Source organism: Pseudonaja textilis, chromosome 2, assembly GCF_049901715.1.
Source record: "Pseudonaja textilis isolate UNSWEBS1 chromosome 2, rPseTex1.2, whole genome shotgun sequence".
Taxonomy (NCBI): Eukaryota; Metazoa; Chordata; class Lepidosauria; order Squamata; family Elapidae; genus Pseudonaja; species Pseudonaja textilis.
In genome coordinates, this window is record NC_141991.1 from 7,433,686 (window position 1) to 7,450,896 (window position 17,211).

At 46.4% G+C, this 17,211-nt stretch overlaps 1 protein-coding gene across 2 annotated transcripts; it reads left to right on the forward strand.

The window, feature by feature from the left end:
• The first annotated feature begins 736 nt into the window (after positions 1-736).
• Positions 737-11,144, forward strand: LOC113454108 (uncharacterized). Of its 2 annotated transcripts, none has more exons than XM_087927940.1 (6): positions 737-811; positions 3,294-3,886; positions 4,790-4,916; positions 7,507-7,589; positions 8,395-8,521; positions 9,422-11,144. In XM_087927940.1, exons 2-6 carry the CDS (start codon positions 3,374-3,376, stop codon positions 10,789-10,791), a joined length of 2,220 nt encoding a protein of 739 aa, XP_087784066.1. In that variant the 5' UTR covers positions 737-811; positions 3,294-3,373; the 3' UTR covers positions 10,792-11,144. The 2 variants fall into 2 exon arrangements, with proteins under 2 accessions (XP_087784066.1, XP_087784065.1); XM_087927939.1 differs by lacking the exon at positions 737-811 and adding an exon at positions 1,371-1,419.
• The last annotated feature ends 6,067 nt before the right edge of the window (positions 11,145-17,211 follow it).

The window sequence follows — 17,211 nt, forward strand, 5'->3', positions numbered from 1 at the left end:
AGAAGAGTTCTCCACTCCTCTACTCGTTGCAGAATACCTTATGCCACCAGACTTGAAATTCTAGAACTAGAAAACCTAGAACTATGCTGCCTTCGGCCCGATCTAAGTATAGCATATAAAATCATACATTGCAATGACTTTACCTGTCAGTGAATACTTCAGCTTCAACCATAACAACACAAGAGCAAACAATAGATACAAACTCAAGGTTAATCGCACCAAACTTGATTGCAGGAAATACGACTTCAGCAACAGAGTGGTCAATGTCTGGAATACTCTACCTGACTCTGTGGTTTCTCACCCAAACCCCCAAAACTTTAACCTTAGACTGTCTACTATTGATCTCACCTCTTTCCTAAGAGGCCTGTAGGGGGCGTGCATAAGCGCACAACGTGCCTACCGTACCTGTCCTATTGTTTCATTTATTTTTCTTATATGTATCCATTTCATGCATTCATAACTATGTTTATACTTACACCTGTTATCTTATAATCGCTTGACATAAAATAAATAAAAAATAATATAAAAACGATCGCGGACGGGATGCAAATAAAACGGGGCAGCGAGTCGCTCACTTGGCCCAACTGGTGGGCGGGATCCACCAGGTGGCGCTGCCCAGCAAGCAGCGAGCGCTATGCTTCCCATCGATGGAGGGGGGGGGGCATCATTCGAATGGCCTCTCTAGGAACAATGAGTTTTTTCTCTTAAGATTACCTGCAGAAGAATGTGCAGGCGCGATTCTGCTCTTCAATTCCTTAAGGAGGAGGGCGGAGCGCGCGTCCTTTCCCGAGTGGAGAGCTCGGAAATACAGGTGGCTGGGAAGAGCCTGGAGCTGGGGACGGTAAGGCTTAATTACTGGCGAGGGCGGAGCTAGGAGAGGAGGGCGGAGGGCGCGTCCTTCTCCAGGTGCGGTGGGTGGAGCTTGGAATCCCGGGCGGGGTGGGAGGAGCCTTTGGAGCTGGGATGCTCCTTTAACCCTTTAGATGGCCAGCGGAAGAGTGCGCAGGCGCGAACCGGCTCTCCAACGGTGGAAGCGAGAGCCGTTGCGAAGCGGGCGGAGCTTGGAATCCCGAATCGATTGGGAGGAGCCTTTGGAGCTGGGAATTCTACTTTAACCCTTTAGATGCCCTGCAGAAGAGTTGCGCAGGCGCGAACCAACGGTTGGAAGCAGGAGCTGCTGTGAAGCGGGGCGGAGCTTGGAATCCTGGGCGGGGTGGGAGGAGCCTTTGGAGCTGGGATTCTCCTTTAACCCTTTAGATGGGCCTGCAGAAGAGTGCGCAGGCGCGAACCGGCTCTCCAACGGTGGAAGCGAGAGCCGTTGCGAAGCGGGAGGAGCTTGGAATCCCGGGCGGGGTGGGTGGAGCCTGGAGCGGGGGGCGGGGCGCCGGAGGATCCCTTGCAACCCATTGAGGGTTCCAGGTGAGGCGATTCTTCTCCAGATCCTCCTTCCCCTCCTCCTCCTTAAGGTTGGGGGTCTTTTAGATTTGGATGCTTTTATGACCCCCTCCCCCCGAATAAAAGGCTGGGGGGAAGGGAGGAGATCCAGGCAGAGCTCCTTGGGACTGCTCCCCTTCTATCCCCACCCCACGACCCCCTTTCCCACCCTGGGGAGGGGAAGGGCTCCTGGCGGGTGGAGAGCCTGCCCCGGAGAAAGGAAGACAATCCCATCCCCCAGAAGTGGCTGTCCATGGTTTTTCCTATCCAAAAGCCTTCATTTGGGGGTGCTGGAAAGAAAGCCAGAGGGGTTTGGGGGTGAAGGTGCTGGAGGAAAAAAGCCAGAGGGGTTTAGGATGTGTCCCCCTCCCCACGCCCCAGGATCCAAGCTAAGTGCCAGCATTGGAGGTATCTCCAGCTTGGAAGCTCTGGGAATTATCTGCCCTTTGCAAAGTTACCCGGGTGCTGAAGTAAAGAAAACCTCTCCAGCACAGATGACATTTTTGCTTGTCCTAAGAAATACAAGTAATCCTCCTCGAATTACAACCATTTGTTATAGTGACTGTTCATCGTTACAACAGCCCCCCCCCCCCAAAAGAAAAATGCTTGACAACTGGCATGTATTCGTGACAGCTGCAGAGTCCCTGGGTCACACCCGATCCCCTTTTGCCACCTTCCGACAAGCAAAGTCAATGGAGGGACGCCAGATTCACTTAACGACTGTGTAACTGACATAAAACAAAGGGCAGTGATTCACTTAAGCACTGCGGCAAGCAAGGTCGCAAAGTGGGGCAAAACTGTCTTCCTTAGCAACGGAGGGGGTTTTTTGGACGCAATTGTGGTCGTAAACCGTGACCTACCTGTACTTCCTTTTTGAAAAGCGATTGTGTGTGTTTTGTTTGCATGTGCTTTTTAAGAGCAGTGTGTCGGGATTCCAGCAATCGCCCTAATTGAATCATGATTCCCGAACCAACCTTCAGAAAATTTCACAGGATTCTGGCACTGCCCCGTATGAAGCCATCTCTGGCATATGTAATTTACAGTCACCTGTGACCCTGTTTCCCCCCTCCCCTTGGGTGTCTCATAAACTATGGTATAGCATAGTGGTGGCTAACCTTTTTGGGCTCGCGTGCCAGCACCCAGAAGGCAATGCGTGCGCTCCCCCATGACACCTGTCCATACGCACACAATCTCCCCCCTCCCGTCGTCCCCTTACCTGCACTGCGCCTCACAGCTGATTTTTCAGCTGATTTGAGAGCCTTTTCGCCTCCCGGAGGCAAAAACCTGCAGGCTTTTCAGGATGAATAATAGACCTGTTTTGTCACTTCCAGTATTACAGGAAGTGACAAAAGCGGGCCTATTATTTATCCTGAAAAGCCTGCAGAAAGTTTTTTTAAGCCTCTGACAGGCCGAAAAAGGCCTCAAATCAGCTGAAAAAATCAGTTGTGAGGCGCGCGCATGCGCAGTATGGTAAGTTTGCCTGCGGTTTGTGTGCCAGCAAAATGGCTCTGCGTGCCATAGGTTTGCTATCATGGATATAGCACGGTGTGTGGGCTGGGTGTCATCATTCATGTTCTCCAATTAAATATATTCAGGGCAAAAGCTCTGGTAGCTTAGTTACAATCTTTTAAAGATAAGAGTTAGAATATACTTTTGTTTTCAACTGCTCTTCCTGATTTCCTTCCTTCCCCCCCCTTTTTTGGCAACTACTAAAACAAGCATAGGAATGTTTTATGAGTTGACACACCGTCTTCTCAGTCTTCCCTTCAATGTATTTGGACAAGGACATCCTATCGAAGTCTACGAAGGCAGCTCTCTTTTTTCCTGACTTTTTCTTTCCTTTTGTTCCTTTCCCTTAGCTTGAAACCGGAAAGCATTTTTATTTTTTTGGCTGGAAGGATTCTTATCGTTGGAGGCTCAAAGTTCCACATCTCCCAAAATGGCTCACAGTGCCTCTTCTTGCCATTCTGCTCCATTGACCGAAAGTCCTTTTGCAAATCCAGGACAGACTTCGGACGGGTGTGAACCAGTCTCTCAGTACACCCCAAAAACCACGTCACAAGACCCAGAAGGAAACGGATCCCATGTTGCTTTGCATGGGTCTACTGAGAAGTTCTGGAGAAGAACGAGGAAGGACAACGTCCTGGAAGGAAGAACCATCAGATGGGCTGGAAAACATCAACTTTGCCAGGAGTTCTACAAAGAAACCGAGGCACCCCGAGAACTTTGCAGTCGGTTACACCATCTTTATCGTCGATGGCTGAAACCAGAGAAACACACGAAAACTCAGATGTTGGACTTGGTGGTCCTGGAGCAGTTCCTGGCCATCCTGCCTTCAGAGATGGAGAGGTGGGTGCGGGAGTGTGGAGCAGAGACCAGTTCCCAGGCGGTGGCCCTCGCAGAAGGCTTCCTCCTGAGCCAAGTAGAGGAAAAGAAGCTGGCAGAAATGCAGGTGAGACAAGAAAACATTGCACCACTAATCCTCGACTTAGCAACAGTTCACTTAGTGACCATCCAAAGTTACAACAGCATTGGAAAAAAATGACTTACAACAGTTATGAAGGTTGACTCAGCCTTCCATCCTTCTGAGGTCGGTCAAATGAGAACCCATATTGTTGGGAGGCAAGATGTTGACTCTGTAAACCACTTAGAGAGGGCTGTAAAAGCCCTGTGAAGTGGTATATACCATAATTTTTGCACTATAAGATGCTCCAGAACTTAAGACACACCTAGCTTCTCATAATACTGCTGATCAGCTGTTCCTGGCGGCGGGGATCGTCTCAACCACTTGCCGCTGCCTGGAACAACTGATTGGCGGTATTCCAGGAGGCTGATCCAACCGCCAATCAGCTGCTTGGCAGGGAAGGCTCCAGCGGTCCCTGACGGGGTTGAGAAGCTTCAGTGGTGAACTGGGTGTGTCAAGTTTAATGAAAAGGACTACGGGTGACATGATAGCACTCTTCCAACATCTTAGGGGCTGCCACAAAGAAGAGGGAGACGAGCTATTCTCCAAAGCAGTTGAGGGCAGGATAAGAAGCAATGGGTGGAAGCTAATCAAGGAGAGAGGCAACTTAGAACTAGGGAGAAATTTCCTGATTGTGAGAACAATTAATCAGTGGAACGATTTGCCTCCAGAAGTTGTGAATGCTCCAACACGGGAAGTTTTTAAGGAGAGGTTGGGTAACCATTTGAAATGATGTAGGGTTTCCTGCCTGAGCAGGGGTTGGACTAGAAGACCTCCAAGGTCCCTTCCAATGTTGTTCTATTCTACCTGTATGTGAGAAGCCCTCTCTTTTTAGAGAGAACCTGGTTGCAGTGGACCTTAAAATCCTCTTCCCTCTTTTTCTTTGGACAGGTTCAGGATCCCTTCATGGAAGTGGGTGCAAAAAATCCCGGAGCACAAAGAGACGTGGCATCTCCCTCTCAGGAACTGGCCATTGGAGGGATCTCCCAAGAGGATCCAGCTCAGATCACATCCGAAGGTAATAAATTAGGTTCTTCATTTGTTAAATGTTTATATTGCTGTACTCTACAAGGAACCGTAACAGGATGCAACTGAAAAGAAACATATGTTATTCATTGATTGAACACTTTGGTTCAGCTTGGAAGCTTAGTCCAATGTTTCTCCAGGGTCCCAATAAGCAAATCCTTAACCACCAAAGGCCCCTTTGAGCTGCTAGCATTCCCAGGCAGAGATTCCCCCTTTCAAGGCATGTAACATCATCTCTCCCAATGAGACATTGAGCACCCTGATCCAGCCAATCAACTCACACCAAACTCCCCCATAGCAACAGCAATTGGGAGCACTTGGACTTATATACCGCTTTATAGTGCTTTACAGCCCTCTCTAAGCAGTTTATAGAGTCAGCCTATTGCCCCCAACAATCTGGGTCCTCGTTTTACCCACCTCGGAAGGATGGATGGCTGAGTCAACCTTGAGCCGGTGAGGATCGAACTCCTGGCTGCGGGCAGAGTTAGTCTGGAAAAAAAATTGAACCACCACGCCACCAAATGAATCGGATAAGGCAAGATTGTAAGTCCCGTCTAATGGAAATCATACCGTTCAGCACCTGCCCACTTTCTTGAAGTCCTGGGAAAATCCTCACCGGCTCAAGGTTGACTCAGCCTTCCATCCTTTAGAGGTCGGTAAAATGAGGAGGCAGGATCGAATTCTTGCTTGTGGGTAGAGTTAGCCTGCAATAATTTGTAACCACCATGCCACCACAGCTCCAAATATAAGGCAAGAGTATAAGTCCCGTCTAATGGAAATCGTAATGTTCCTCAGCTGCCCAATTCCATGAAATCCTGGGAAAAAAGCGAATGCAAGAGACGATCTTAAAATCTCTCCCTATTTCAGTAGACTCTTAAGTCCAGACTTTAAGGAACCTTAATTCTTCATATCTTCACGGGGCCTTTCGTGGATTAACAGGAGCCCTTCCCTCTCATGACCAGTAAAGTACCTCCAAGCCTAACTCTTTAGCCTCTCTATTTCACTCCTCATCACCTATTACTCATTAATCAGAGAGGTTGGGCCTCTGGCCACAGTCTCGCATCCCTAGATCAGTATATGCATCTTTATTGCGAAGGTGACACAGTGGTTAGAATGCAGTATTGCAGGCTAATTCTGCCCACTGTCTGCAGTTCAATCCTGAGCAGCTCAAGGTTGACTCAGCCTTCCACCTTCCGAGGTGCGTAAAATGAGGACCCAGGTTGTTGGGGGGCAAAGTTGCTGATTCTAAACCACTTAGAGAGGGCTACCAAAGCACTATGAAGCAGTAGATAAGTATTAAGTGCTATTGGTAGTGCTATTGCTCACACCACAGTTGCACCCTACATTTCTAAGCAAGGCAGTTGTTAAGCGAGTTTTGCCTCATTTTATGACTTTCCTGGCCACCGTTGTTAAGTGTCCATGGAGACTCTCAGTCACCCAGGTAATAGTTGTCCCAAAATTGCAGCTGCCTCTTGAAAAAGCAACTTTGCGACAGTTGGGAAGTGAATTACTTCGTTTTTAAGTTAGCAACATGGTTGTCAAGGGGATCTGGCTTCCCCGTTGGCTTTGCTTGTTGGAAAGTCGCATGATCCCAGGACACTGTTGAATGTCATAAATACATGGCAGTTGCCGAGCATCTGAATTTTGATCACATGACCATAGGATAGTGCAACAGTCGTAAGTGTGAATAATGATCATCATTATTTTTACCTGCTGTTGTAACTTCAAACATTAAACGGTATAGGTTTTCCTTGTTCTTATTCCTCCTGGATCCTAGGTGGATACAGATTACACCCAGATCTTTATTTTTTACTATCCCTCTGGTGTTCCCTATCATCCCACTCCCCAATATGGAACTTGGAATTAATATTTTTGACCTTGGCTTGTTCATACCATGTACAGTTCTATTGTCAGGATTCCGGCAGTTACCCCAATTATATCCTGAGTCTCGAGCCAAACTTCCAAAACTTCAAAAGGATTTAGTGGGAGTTTAAATGTCCGGAACTGCCTGGGTGTAGCCAACTCTGAGACACATCATTCACTGTCACCCTTGACCCTGGTTTCCCCCCTGTCCCCCGGGTGTATCATAATTCATATTCTCCAATGGGACACATCCATAGCCAAGAGTCATCAGTCATGCTCTCCAGTTAGAATTTTGCTTGGCAGAAAGGTCAGTCACCTAGTTACTTTCTTTGAAAACTATTTATGGACTGCACTTTCGGTTTCCAAGCTGCCACACAGCTCCCCCCTCCCTTTCTGTTGGCAACTCTAAAAAGACCATAGAAATATTTGAGTTGACATCTAAATGAGTTGACATCTAACTTGCTTCGCATGATGCTCAGTGTGCAACATAAAACTGTTGGGGAAGATTATTGGTGGGCAATATGCTGACTCTTTAACCTGCTTAGTAAGGGCTGTAAAATACTATGAAGTGGTATATAAGTCGAGGTGCTATTGATATTACTTCCTTGCAGCCTCACTGGTGTGAAAAAAATGCTCCTTTTATTTTGGGGGGTATAATTTTCCTCAAGAATGCAGTAGGAATGTTTTCAAAATGCCTTCCTCCATTTTTGTCCTCTTAGGAAATGGAGCAACCCTGCGGTTTCCTGCAAAAACGCCTCTGCTTTGTGGTGGAACTGAAACTGCTGTGGTCATTCCAACTCAGGTAGGAGGGATCAAGCTCCCTTAAAGTGTTAGTACCACTTTATAATGCCTTGGTAAGACCTACAACTTGGAATATTGAATCCAGTTTTGATCACTGCAATATAAAAAAGATGTTGAGACTCTGGAAAGAGTACAGAGAAGAGCAATGAAGACAATTAGAGGACTAGAGGCTAAAATATATGAAGAATGGTTGCAGGAATTGGGTATGTCTAGTTTAATGTAAAGAAGGACTTGGGGTGACATGATAGCAGTGTTCCAATATCTAAAGGAGCGGTTGTACAAAGCACCTGAGGGCAGGACAAGAAGCAATGAATGGAAACTAACCAAGGAGAGAAGCAATCTAGAACAGGGGTCTCCAACCTGAGCAACTTTAAGACTTGTGGACTTCAACTCCCAGAATTCCTCAGCCAGGAAAGCTGGCTGAGGAATTCTGGGAGTTGAAGTGCATAAGTCTTAAAGTTGCCAAAGTTGGAGACGGCTGATCTAGAACTAAGGAGGAATTTCCTTAACAGTGAGGAAAATTAACTAGTGGAATAGCTTTTCTTTAGATTGTGTGGGAGCTCCATTGCTGGAGGTTTTTAAGAAGAGACTGGACAACCAGTTCTCTGAAATGGTAAAGGGCCTCCTGCATGAACTGGGAGCTATAATTATTTATTTGTATAAATAATTAGATTAGATACCACCCACTTCACTCTCAAGAGTGACCTTGGGTGATTTTCAGATGGTACAGGTAATCCTCAACCTACGACCTCAACTTGGAACTTTACATTAAGAGGGATGGGTTTTTCTTTTTTAAAAAATTTCAGAATCGTATGTCATTTGAAGATATAGCCGTATTTTTTTCGGAAGAGGAGTGGGCCCTGCTGAATCCTGACCAAAAATTGCTGTACAGGGAGATCATGTTGGAAAATACAAGGAACATTACCTGCCTAGGTAAGAGTTCTTTTTCTACTTTTCTGGTCAGACATAACCAGCTTACCTGTTTTTGAGAAAATGCTGGTTTGTTCCTTTCCTACAGTGAATGCCCTTAACAGCATCGAAACCCTCACCAGATCCGGCAGGCAGGGCTAAAACTCTTCATGCTGTTTCTTCTCAATAGAAGGGAGCAAACACACACACACACACACACACACACATACACACACAGCCCTTATTGAGTTTCTCTTTTGGGTAGGGAGTGCCTTCCATTTTTCTCAAATTCAGAAACCCTAATAGGTCCGAATTCCATGCATCACATGAAGTGTTAATACCACTTTATAATGCCTTGATAAGACCACGCTTAGAATACTGCATCCAGTTTTGGTCACCGTGATATAAAATAATGTTGAGACTCTAGAAAGACTGCAGAGAAGAACAATAAAGATGGGTAGGGAACTGGAGGCTAAAACATGCTGGAATTGGGTATGTCTAGTTGAATGAATAAAAAGAAAGATGAGGGCTGATACGATAGTAATGTTCCAATATTTGAGGGTTTGCCACAAAGACTAGGGAGTCAAGCTCAGAGGGAGCTGCTGCCGGTTCGCATCGGTTCAAGTGAACTGGTTGTTAAGATTCAGCGCAGTTCACTGAACTGGCAAATCCCACCACTGGCTGGCCCCATCCTGCTCGTTTGACTTTGAGCTGGCCAGAATCGAACTTCTGGCAGTCAGCAGAGTTAGCTTGCAATACTGCATTCTAACCATTGTGCCACCATGGCTCATAAGTTGAGAATTACATGTAATGTTCAAATATAGGATGTGACAATAGAGCATGATCCCTGAGGGTACCTTAGCTTGGGCCTAGAGCATCTCATGAAACTCACCTCTTTGTTTCTTTCTTTTTTGTTTCAATCAGGTGAACGGTGGGAGAAAGAGGATTCTAAGAAGGAGATGGTAGAGAACTTGCCAATACTCAAAAATGAAATTGGAGAAATGATGTTCCAATGTCAACGGGGAGTTCAAAGTCCTGAGGAAAACCAGCTAAATGGAGAGCCAGTTACAGCCCTCGCTTTTCATCAGGCAGATGAGAATGTGCTCCTGGCTGAAAAAAATCACCAAGAAACCGGAATGTGTCCAGGGTGTGGAAAAATATTGAAGGAGGAATCAGGATTGTGTGGAAATTGCAGAAAGCATCCTGTTGAGACACAACCTGAAAATAGGGAATGGGCCTTTCCTCTTATTTTAAATCAAAATATATTGTTTGGGGGAAAATTATATAAAGGTGTGGAATGTGATGAGACCTTCAGCCACAGTAGCCATCTCAGTAACCATCAAAAGAGTCACGTCCCGGAGAATCCATATCAATGCATGGATTGCGGAAAGAGCTTCCATCAGAAAAGTCAGCTTATGACTCATGTAAGGATCCACCGAGGAGAGAAACCACATGCCTGCACGGAGTGTGGAAAGAGCTTCATTAGGAGAAGTTACCTGACTTCCCACAGGAGAATCCACAGCGGGGAGAAACCCTATCAATGTACGGAGTGTGGGAAGTGCTTCTCTCAGAGAAGCCACCTTGCCTCCCATAAGAGGATCCACACAGGGGAGAAACCGTATCAGTGCCTGGAGTGCGGGAAGCACTTCAGTGAAATAAGTCACCTCACTTCCCATAAAAGGATCCACACCGGAGAGAAGCCCTATAAATGTATGGAGTGTGGGAAGAGTTTTAGTGTGAGCTGTTCCCTGACATCCCATATGAGGATCCACCGAGGAGAGAAACCCTATCAATGCGTGAAGTGTGGGAAGTGCTTCAGTCAGAGCAGTTACCTGAGTTCCCACAGGAGAAGCCACAGAGGGGAGAAACCCTATCCATGTACGGAGTGCGGGAAGTGCTTCTGTCGCAAAAGTGGGCTTACTTGCCATCAGAGGGTCCACACAGGGGAGAAACCGTATCAGTGCCTGGAGTGCGGGAAGAGATTCAGTGATGCAAGTTATCTCACTTCCCATAAAAGGATCCACACCGGAGAGAAGCCATACCAATGTCTGGATTGCGGGAAGAGTTTTAGGGTAAACAGTTCCCTTACATCCCATAAAAGGACTCACACGGGGGAGAAGCCATACAAATGTACGGACTGTGGAAAGAGCTTCACTGTAAGCAGTTCCCTTAATTCTCATAAAAGGATCCACACGGGGGAGAAACCGTACCACTGTGTGGAATGTGGAAGGAGCTTTAGAAAGAGTAGTTCTGTGACTTCCCATAGAAGGATCCACACAGGAGAAAGCATATGAATGTACGGACTGTGGAAAGTGTCAACTCATAAAATATTTCTGTGGTCTTTTTAGAGTTGCCAACAGGGGTGGGGAGGAGTGTGGAAGCTTGAAACCGAAATTGCAGTCCATAAATAGTTTTCAAAGATAGTAACTAGGTGATTGAAGTTTCTGCCGTGCAAAATTCTAACTGGGGAACATAATTGATGTCTCTTGGCTATGATGTGTCTCATTGGAAAATATGAATTATGATACACTTGGGATGGGGGAAAAGCAGGGTCAAGAGTGACAATGAATGATGTGTTTCAGAGTCGGCTACACTCAGGCAGTGCCGGACATGTTAACTCACAATAAATCCTTTTGAAGTTTTGGAAGTTTGACTTGAGACTCATGTTTTAATTGGAGTAACTGCCTCAATCCTGACAGAAAGAACTTCGGAGATCCCAGTTCTGAGGTTATGATCCCCGTACAGAAATCCTCTTTATGGGCCAAGTGCAATTGGACACAAAAGGAATTTGTCCTTTTTCGTACAAGGAGTGTCATGAAAGTGGATTGTGGGCTAAAATGAACTGATATGGCTGAAGGAAGGAAGACGAGGAATTATCGCCCCATATCCCTCTATCAGGGAGATGGGTGGTTAAGAAATTGGATGGATGGATATATCTTTCCATTTCATTTTATAAGATTTAAGATGGTGGGTGAGATCAACTGAAAGTTCTTGGAAGAGTTACAACTAATTGAGTCTGTCGTTTGTCCCTCATGAATTGTCTGGTTTGGCCAGGACAGGTACAGACTTCAGTGGACAGTTAGGAGTGCAGAAAAAGCAATGACAACCAGCCTGCCTTCCATTGAGGATCTGTACACTGCATGAACTAGAAAGAGAGCTGAGAAAATACCTGTAGGCTTCTCACATCCTGGACATAATCAATTTTATTCCCCCCCTGCCCCCCAGGATGCTGCTATAGGGCATTGCATACCAAAACATTGAGACAGAAAGATAATTTTGTCCTTCCTCCCCCATGCCATCACACTTTATTTCCACAGCACTGCCTTATTTTTCATTTTTTCTCATTTTTCTCATCTTTCCAATTATCTTCTCCTATTGGTTTCTTAGGATTTTGTCAGTTGTTTGTAACTTATGATTAATGATTGTTACTATGATTTGTGATCTATGACCTATTCATTGCTTTTTATATGTACACTGTGAGCTTATGCACTAGAGACAGTTCTGTTGTACTCTACTCCAGTGGTCCCCAACCACCGGGCCCTGGACAGGTACCGGTCTGTGGATCATTTTTTACCAGGCTGCAAAGAAGTGGGCACCGCCATCTGGTTTCAACGGCGCTTGAGAAAGTGCTTCCGGTGAGCTTGTCGGTCGTCGGTTGGAAAGCGGCGTTTGGGTGCTGAAGGAATCCTCGCGCCTTAGTTTCGTCGAGGGGGGGGCGGCTTCAAACGAAGAGCCGTCCCAATGGCGGTGGAGTCTTGCGTTAGGCGGAGATTAAGAAAGAGCCCGAAAAGCCCATCGACAAAGGTACAAAGGAGGAGTTGAAGGTGGCGGGGAGAAGCGGGGGACAGCTGGCTGGCCAGTCGCTCGGCTCGCCTTACCTTGGTCGTGCGTACTGATGCCGGTACCGGTCCGTGGGTCATTTTGTGATGCCGGTACCGGGCCATGGGACAAAAAAGGTTGGGAGCCACTGCTCTACTCCCATTCCCATTATCCTGTCCCAGGTGTTGGCAATCTTAAAACAGTCACAAAGTACCTCACAAAGTTACTAAGCGGAAGCCCCCTGTTCAATTCTGGAGCCAACTGGAAGTCTGGTTTCCCCTTCATAGAAACTACTACTAGTGCAGAGTCCTTTTTTCTCTGCTGATTGGAAATCTGCTTCCCCCACCATCATAGAGTCTCTTCCTAGCATGGCATCCTTTTTCCTCTACCTGTCCTAACCGAAAGCTCTATCAGTTGTGGAGCCAAGTGGAAAACCTGCCCCTTGCCATAGAGCAGGGGTCTCAAAGTCAATTTACCTGGGGGCCGCTGGAGGCAGAGTCTGGGTGAGGCTGGGCCGCATAAGGGATTCCACAAAAAACATTGTTAAAAAAATATCCTCAAATGTCATCAACAGTTAATGATTTCTCCAATACATGAACTGTCCTGAACACATGAATGGAACATTGAATGAAGATCATGAACAGTTCCTCAGAACATGGCTTCTCCAGCTTACTCCTTGCTGCCAGAGACTTGACAACGCTTCCTCTCACATAATTGAGCCACATTTGGCTTGAGAGAGGAGGCACTTGAGACCCTCAGTATGGCTTGAAGATGATCATCAGTAAGTCTGGACCTGTGCTTGGACTTGTTAAAGTTTAGGGTGGAGAAGAAGCTACGACAAGGAACGGCGGGTGGGACTTCCTTCAGAGGTCCATTCCGCCTGCGGGCCGCACTAATATTATACTTTCATATCACGGTGGGGGCCACAGGATATCGTCCTGCGGGCCACGAGTTTGAGACCCCTGCCATAGAGTCTCCTGGCATGGCGTGCCATGCTTTCCCCTCCCTAACCGGAAGTTCCTTTCAAAATTTTGGCACCAACTGGTGACAGAGCCACAGCAGTGGCATGAAAGAGCCACATGCAACTAGAGCTGTGGGTTGCTGACCTTTGTTCTGTCCTATCCTACCCTACCCTATCATTATTGACAAATGCCTATAAACCTGCTCATTACTAGAAAAAGTAGATGTAGGTAATAAGATGGTGGATCCAAATTACTGTAAGGTCTTGGAAGAGCTATAGATTATTACAGACAAGTACCCATACATCTGATCACTAGAGGCAGTAAATGGAGGGATAGTTAGTAGGACTTGTCATCTCTCAGTATCTTTCTCATCTCTTTCATTGCTCACTCATTGCTCTCATCTCTTTCATCTCATTGCTCTTTCTCATCTCTCTCACATCTCTCCTCAGTATCTCTCATCATCGCTCTCTCTGTATCTCATCTCTTCGTCATTGCTCTCATCTCAGTATCTCTCATCTCTTTTTCTCTCATCGCTCGCTCTCATCTCATTTCTGTATCTCTCTCACTCTCATCTGTCTCATCACTTTCATATCTCTCTCTCCCGTCTCACTCTCATCTCTCTCAGCTGGGCCAGCCAGTGTTTTGGGGTGGAGAGGAAGTTGCGTGTCTCCCGGTTGCGCAGCACCAACAAGGGCCAGAAGAAACGCCCGCGAGACCCAACAAGAGATGAAGCTTCACTCCCGCTGTGGAATATGGAGAGAATCTCCATATGGAGCGAATCTCTCTTCTCAGGTCAGGCAAGGAGTGATTGGGAGGGGTCATCCTGCAGCAGATCCTCTAGCTGGGTGCACAACAGGCCACCAAAATTTTCTCACAGACCACCAATGGTCCACAGAGCACCGCTTGGTGACCTCTGCTCTAATCCAACCCCTGCCCAAGCAGGAGACCTTACACCATTTCTGACAAATGGCAGTCCAATCTCTTACTGAAAGCCTCCAATGATGAAACTCCCACACCTTCTGAAGGCAAGCTGTTTCATTGGTTGATTGTTCTGTCAGAAAGTTCCTCCTCTTTTCCAGGTTAAATCTCTCCTTGTGCGGTTTCCATCCATTGTTCCTTGTCTGGCCTACAGGTGCTTTAGAAAATAGCTTGACCTCCTTACTCTCTGTGGCAGACCCTCAAATATTGGAAGACTGCTATCATGTCTCCCCTGGTCCTTCTCTTTACTAGACTAGCCAAGCCCAGTTCCTGTAACCATCTGTATGTTTTAGTCTCCAGTCCCCTAATCATCCTGGTTGCTCTTTTCTGCCCTTTTGCTAGAATCTCAACATCTTTTTTATAGTGTGGTGACCAAAACTGGATGCAATACTCTAGGTGTGGTCTTACTAAGGCTTTATAGAGTGGTATTAGTACCTCACTTGATCTTGATTGTATCCCTCCGTTAATGTAATTTAGGATTTTTGGTTTTTTGGCCTTCTCCTCTGTTTGTATATGCCTTGTATGGTATAGAATCCCAAGACATTCATTTGATTTAGTCGTTAGAGCCTCGAAAGCACAGTGGTTAAGAGTGCAATTCTGGTGATAGCCAGTTGCCTGCAATTTGGCAAATTGAATCTCACCAGGCTCACTGGTTGACCCATCCTTCCATCCTTCTGAGGTGGGTAAAATGAGAAACCAGATTGTTGGGGGAAATAGTCTGACTCTGTAAAAGAGAGAGCTGGTATCCAGCAGGTGGTATTCAGCAGGTACTGACCAGTTCTGGAGAACCAGTAGGGGAAATTTGGAGTTGTTCGGAGAACTGGCAAATACCACGCTCCACCCCCATTTATTCCCTGCCTCCCGAGTCCCGGCTGATTGGCTGAATCTTCTTGTGTTGCCCTGCTCAGAACAGAGCTGGAAAGCAGGTTAGCGGGACAGGGAAGGAATGGGGATTTTGTAGTATCCTTCCCCGGCCTCGCCCACCAAGCCATGCCATGCCTACCAAGTCACGCCTATAGAACTGGTAGTCAAAATTTTTTGAATCCCACCACTGGGCAGGCTTTATTTATTAATGTAAATCGGGGACTACCTGTACAGGGTGTTATCAGGACAGTCTATAAACCCCCATGTTCTTTCTCTAGCCTGCTAGTTCCTGTCCACACCCACCCCAAGTGATACAGCTGTCAGCCATACATAGCTGCCAATCAAACAGCAACATGATCCCTGGTTGCAGTGGCCTTACTGCGGTGGTGGCGCAGTGGTTAGAATGCAGTATTGCACGCTGCCGACTGTCAGCAGTTCGATCCTGACTGGGTCGAGGTAGATTCAGCAACCATCCTTCCATGGTGAGTAAAATGAGGAGCCAGATCATTGGGGGAAACATGTTGATTTTGTAAACGGCTTAGAGAGGGCTGTAAAAGCACTATGAAGAAGTATATAAGTCTTAAGTGATATTGCTATCGCTAACATTGAGCAGGCAGGGGAACAGGAAGAGAGACCAGACTGGGACCGGATCCTGTGCTGGCTGGAGTAAATATTTAGCTTAGGAATTAAGGGCTGTCCCCTTAAGGGAATGCTTCATGGGAAATGTAGTTTTATGTCACATGGTCACATCTGTATTCCTGATTGGCCACTGGGTTAGTCTTTTGAGGATGGGGTAGTGGAGACAAATTGGTGATGTGCAGGAATGCATTTGTCTGCATGAATTCCAGCACTGAGGGAGCTTTCTTCTGCTCCTGCACAATGGGTATAATATCACTTTTTTGCTCCCAAGCCATAGGCCCGTGATGGTGAACCTATGGCATGTATGCCACAAGTTGGAAGGGACCTATGGCACATATGCCACAATTTGTTGGAAGGGACCTATGGCACATATGCCACAATTTGTGCCGGCATGCAAACTGCAGACAAACATACCTCACTGCACATGCACGTGCCTCACAGCTGATTTTTTGAGTTGGTTTTTCGGCCTCCCAGAGGCTTGGAAAAAGCCTCTGCAAGGCTTTTCAGGATGATAGGCCCGTTTTGTCACTTCCTGTAATACTAGAAGTGACGAAATGGGCCTATAATTCATCCTGAAAAGCCTTGCACAGGCTTTTTCCAAGCCTCTGAGAGGCCGAAGGCCACAAACCAGCAGAAAAATCAGCTGTGAGTCACAGTGCAGATATAGAGTTGGGGATTGCACACACATGTGCAGGGAGTGTGGGGGGCACGGATTACATTCTGGGTGCTGGCATGTGAGGGCTTGCCCGCTGGCACATGTGCAAAAGTTGTCCAGTTGATCTGTGTCTTACAACCACGATGGAATTTCCTCCATTGCAGGAGGATGGCAAAGAAGAAAACTAAATATGCAAGAGAACTGGTAGAGCTGTCGAACCTCAATATTTCTTTAATAAATAGGAGGTAGTATGTGTGTGTGTGTGTGTGTGTGTGTATTTGCAACCCTAGGTTCTAAGTAAATTCTAAACAGGAGAGCCAATATGTAGATAAATGCAAATTAAGTATTCTTTTTGGAGAGATCAAGTGGCCCAGAGGCCAACAATGAAAGAGAAAGAATTGAGAATTGGAAGTCTCCTGTTTGACCATGAAGCTGGACTAGAAGACCTTTAAGGTCCCTTCCAACTCTACTACTCAGTGACGTTGAAATTAAGAAAATCAGACCTGGTAGGTGGAGATGTGCAAATTCAGTATTCCTATGCAAGGAAAGACTAAAGTGCCAAGTCCTACTAACCGTCCCTCCATCTACTGCCTCTAGAGATTGGATGTATAGCTACTTGCCTCTAATAACCTGTATCTTTTCTAAGAGCTTACAGTAATTTTGATCCTCTCCACCATCTTATCCCCTACATCTATCTACTTCCTCTAGCAATGAACAGGTTTATAGGTATTTGTCAATAATGATAAGGTTGGGTAGGATAGGACAGGACAGAATAAAGGTAGGCAACCCGCAGCTCT

Bases quoted from the DNA above. Each gene is read 5' to 3' on its own strand.
- LOC113454108 (XM_087927940.1), top strand. From the start codon at position 3,374: ATGGCTCACAGTGCCTCTTCTTGCCATTCTGCTCCATTGACCGAAAGT. The intron at 3,887-4,789 runs GTGAGACAAGAA...TTCTTTGGACAG, and splicing joins AGAAGCTGGCAGAAATGCAG to GTTCAGGATCCCTTCATGGA. The intron at 4,917-7,506 runs GTAATAAATTAG...TTGTCCTCTTAG, and splicing joins AGCTCAGATCACATCCGAAG to GAAATGGAGCAACCCTGCGG.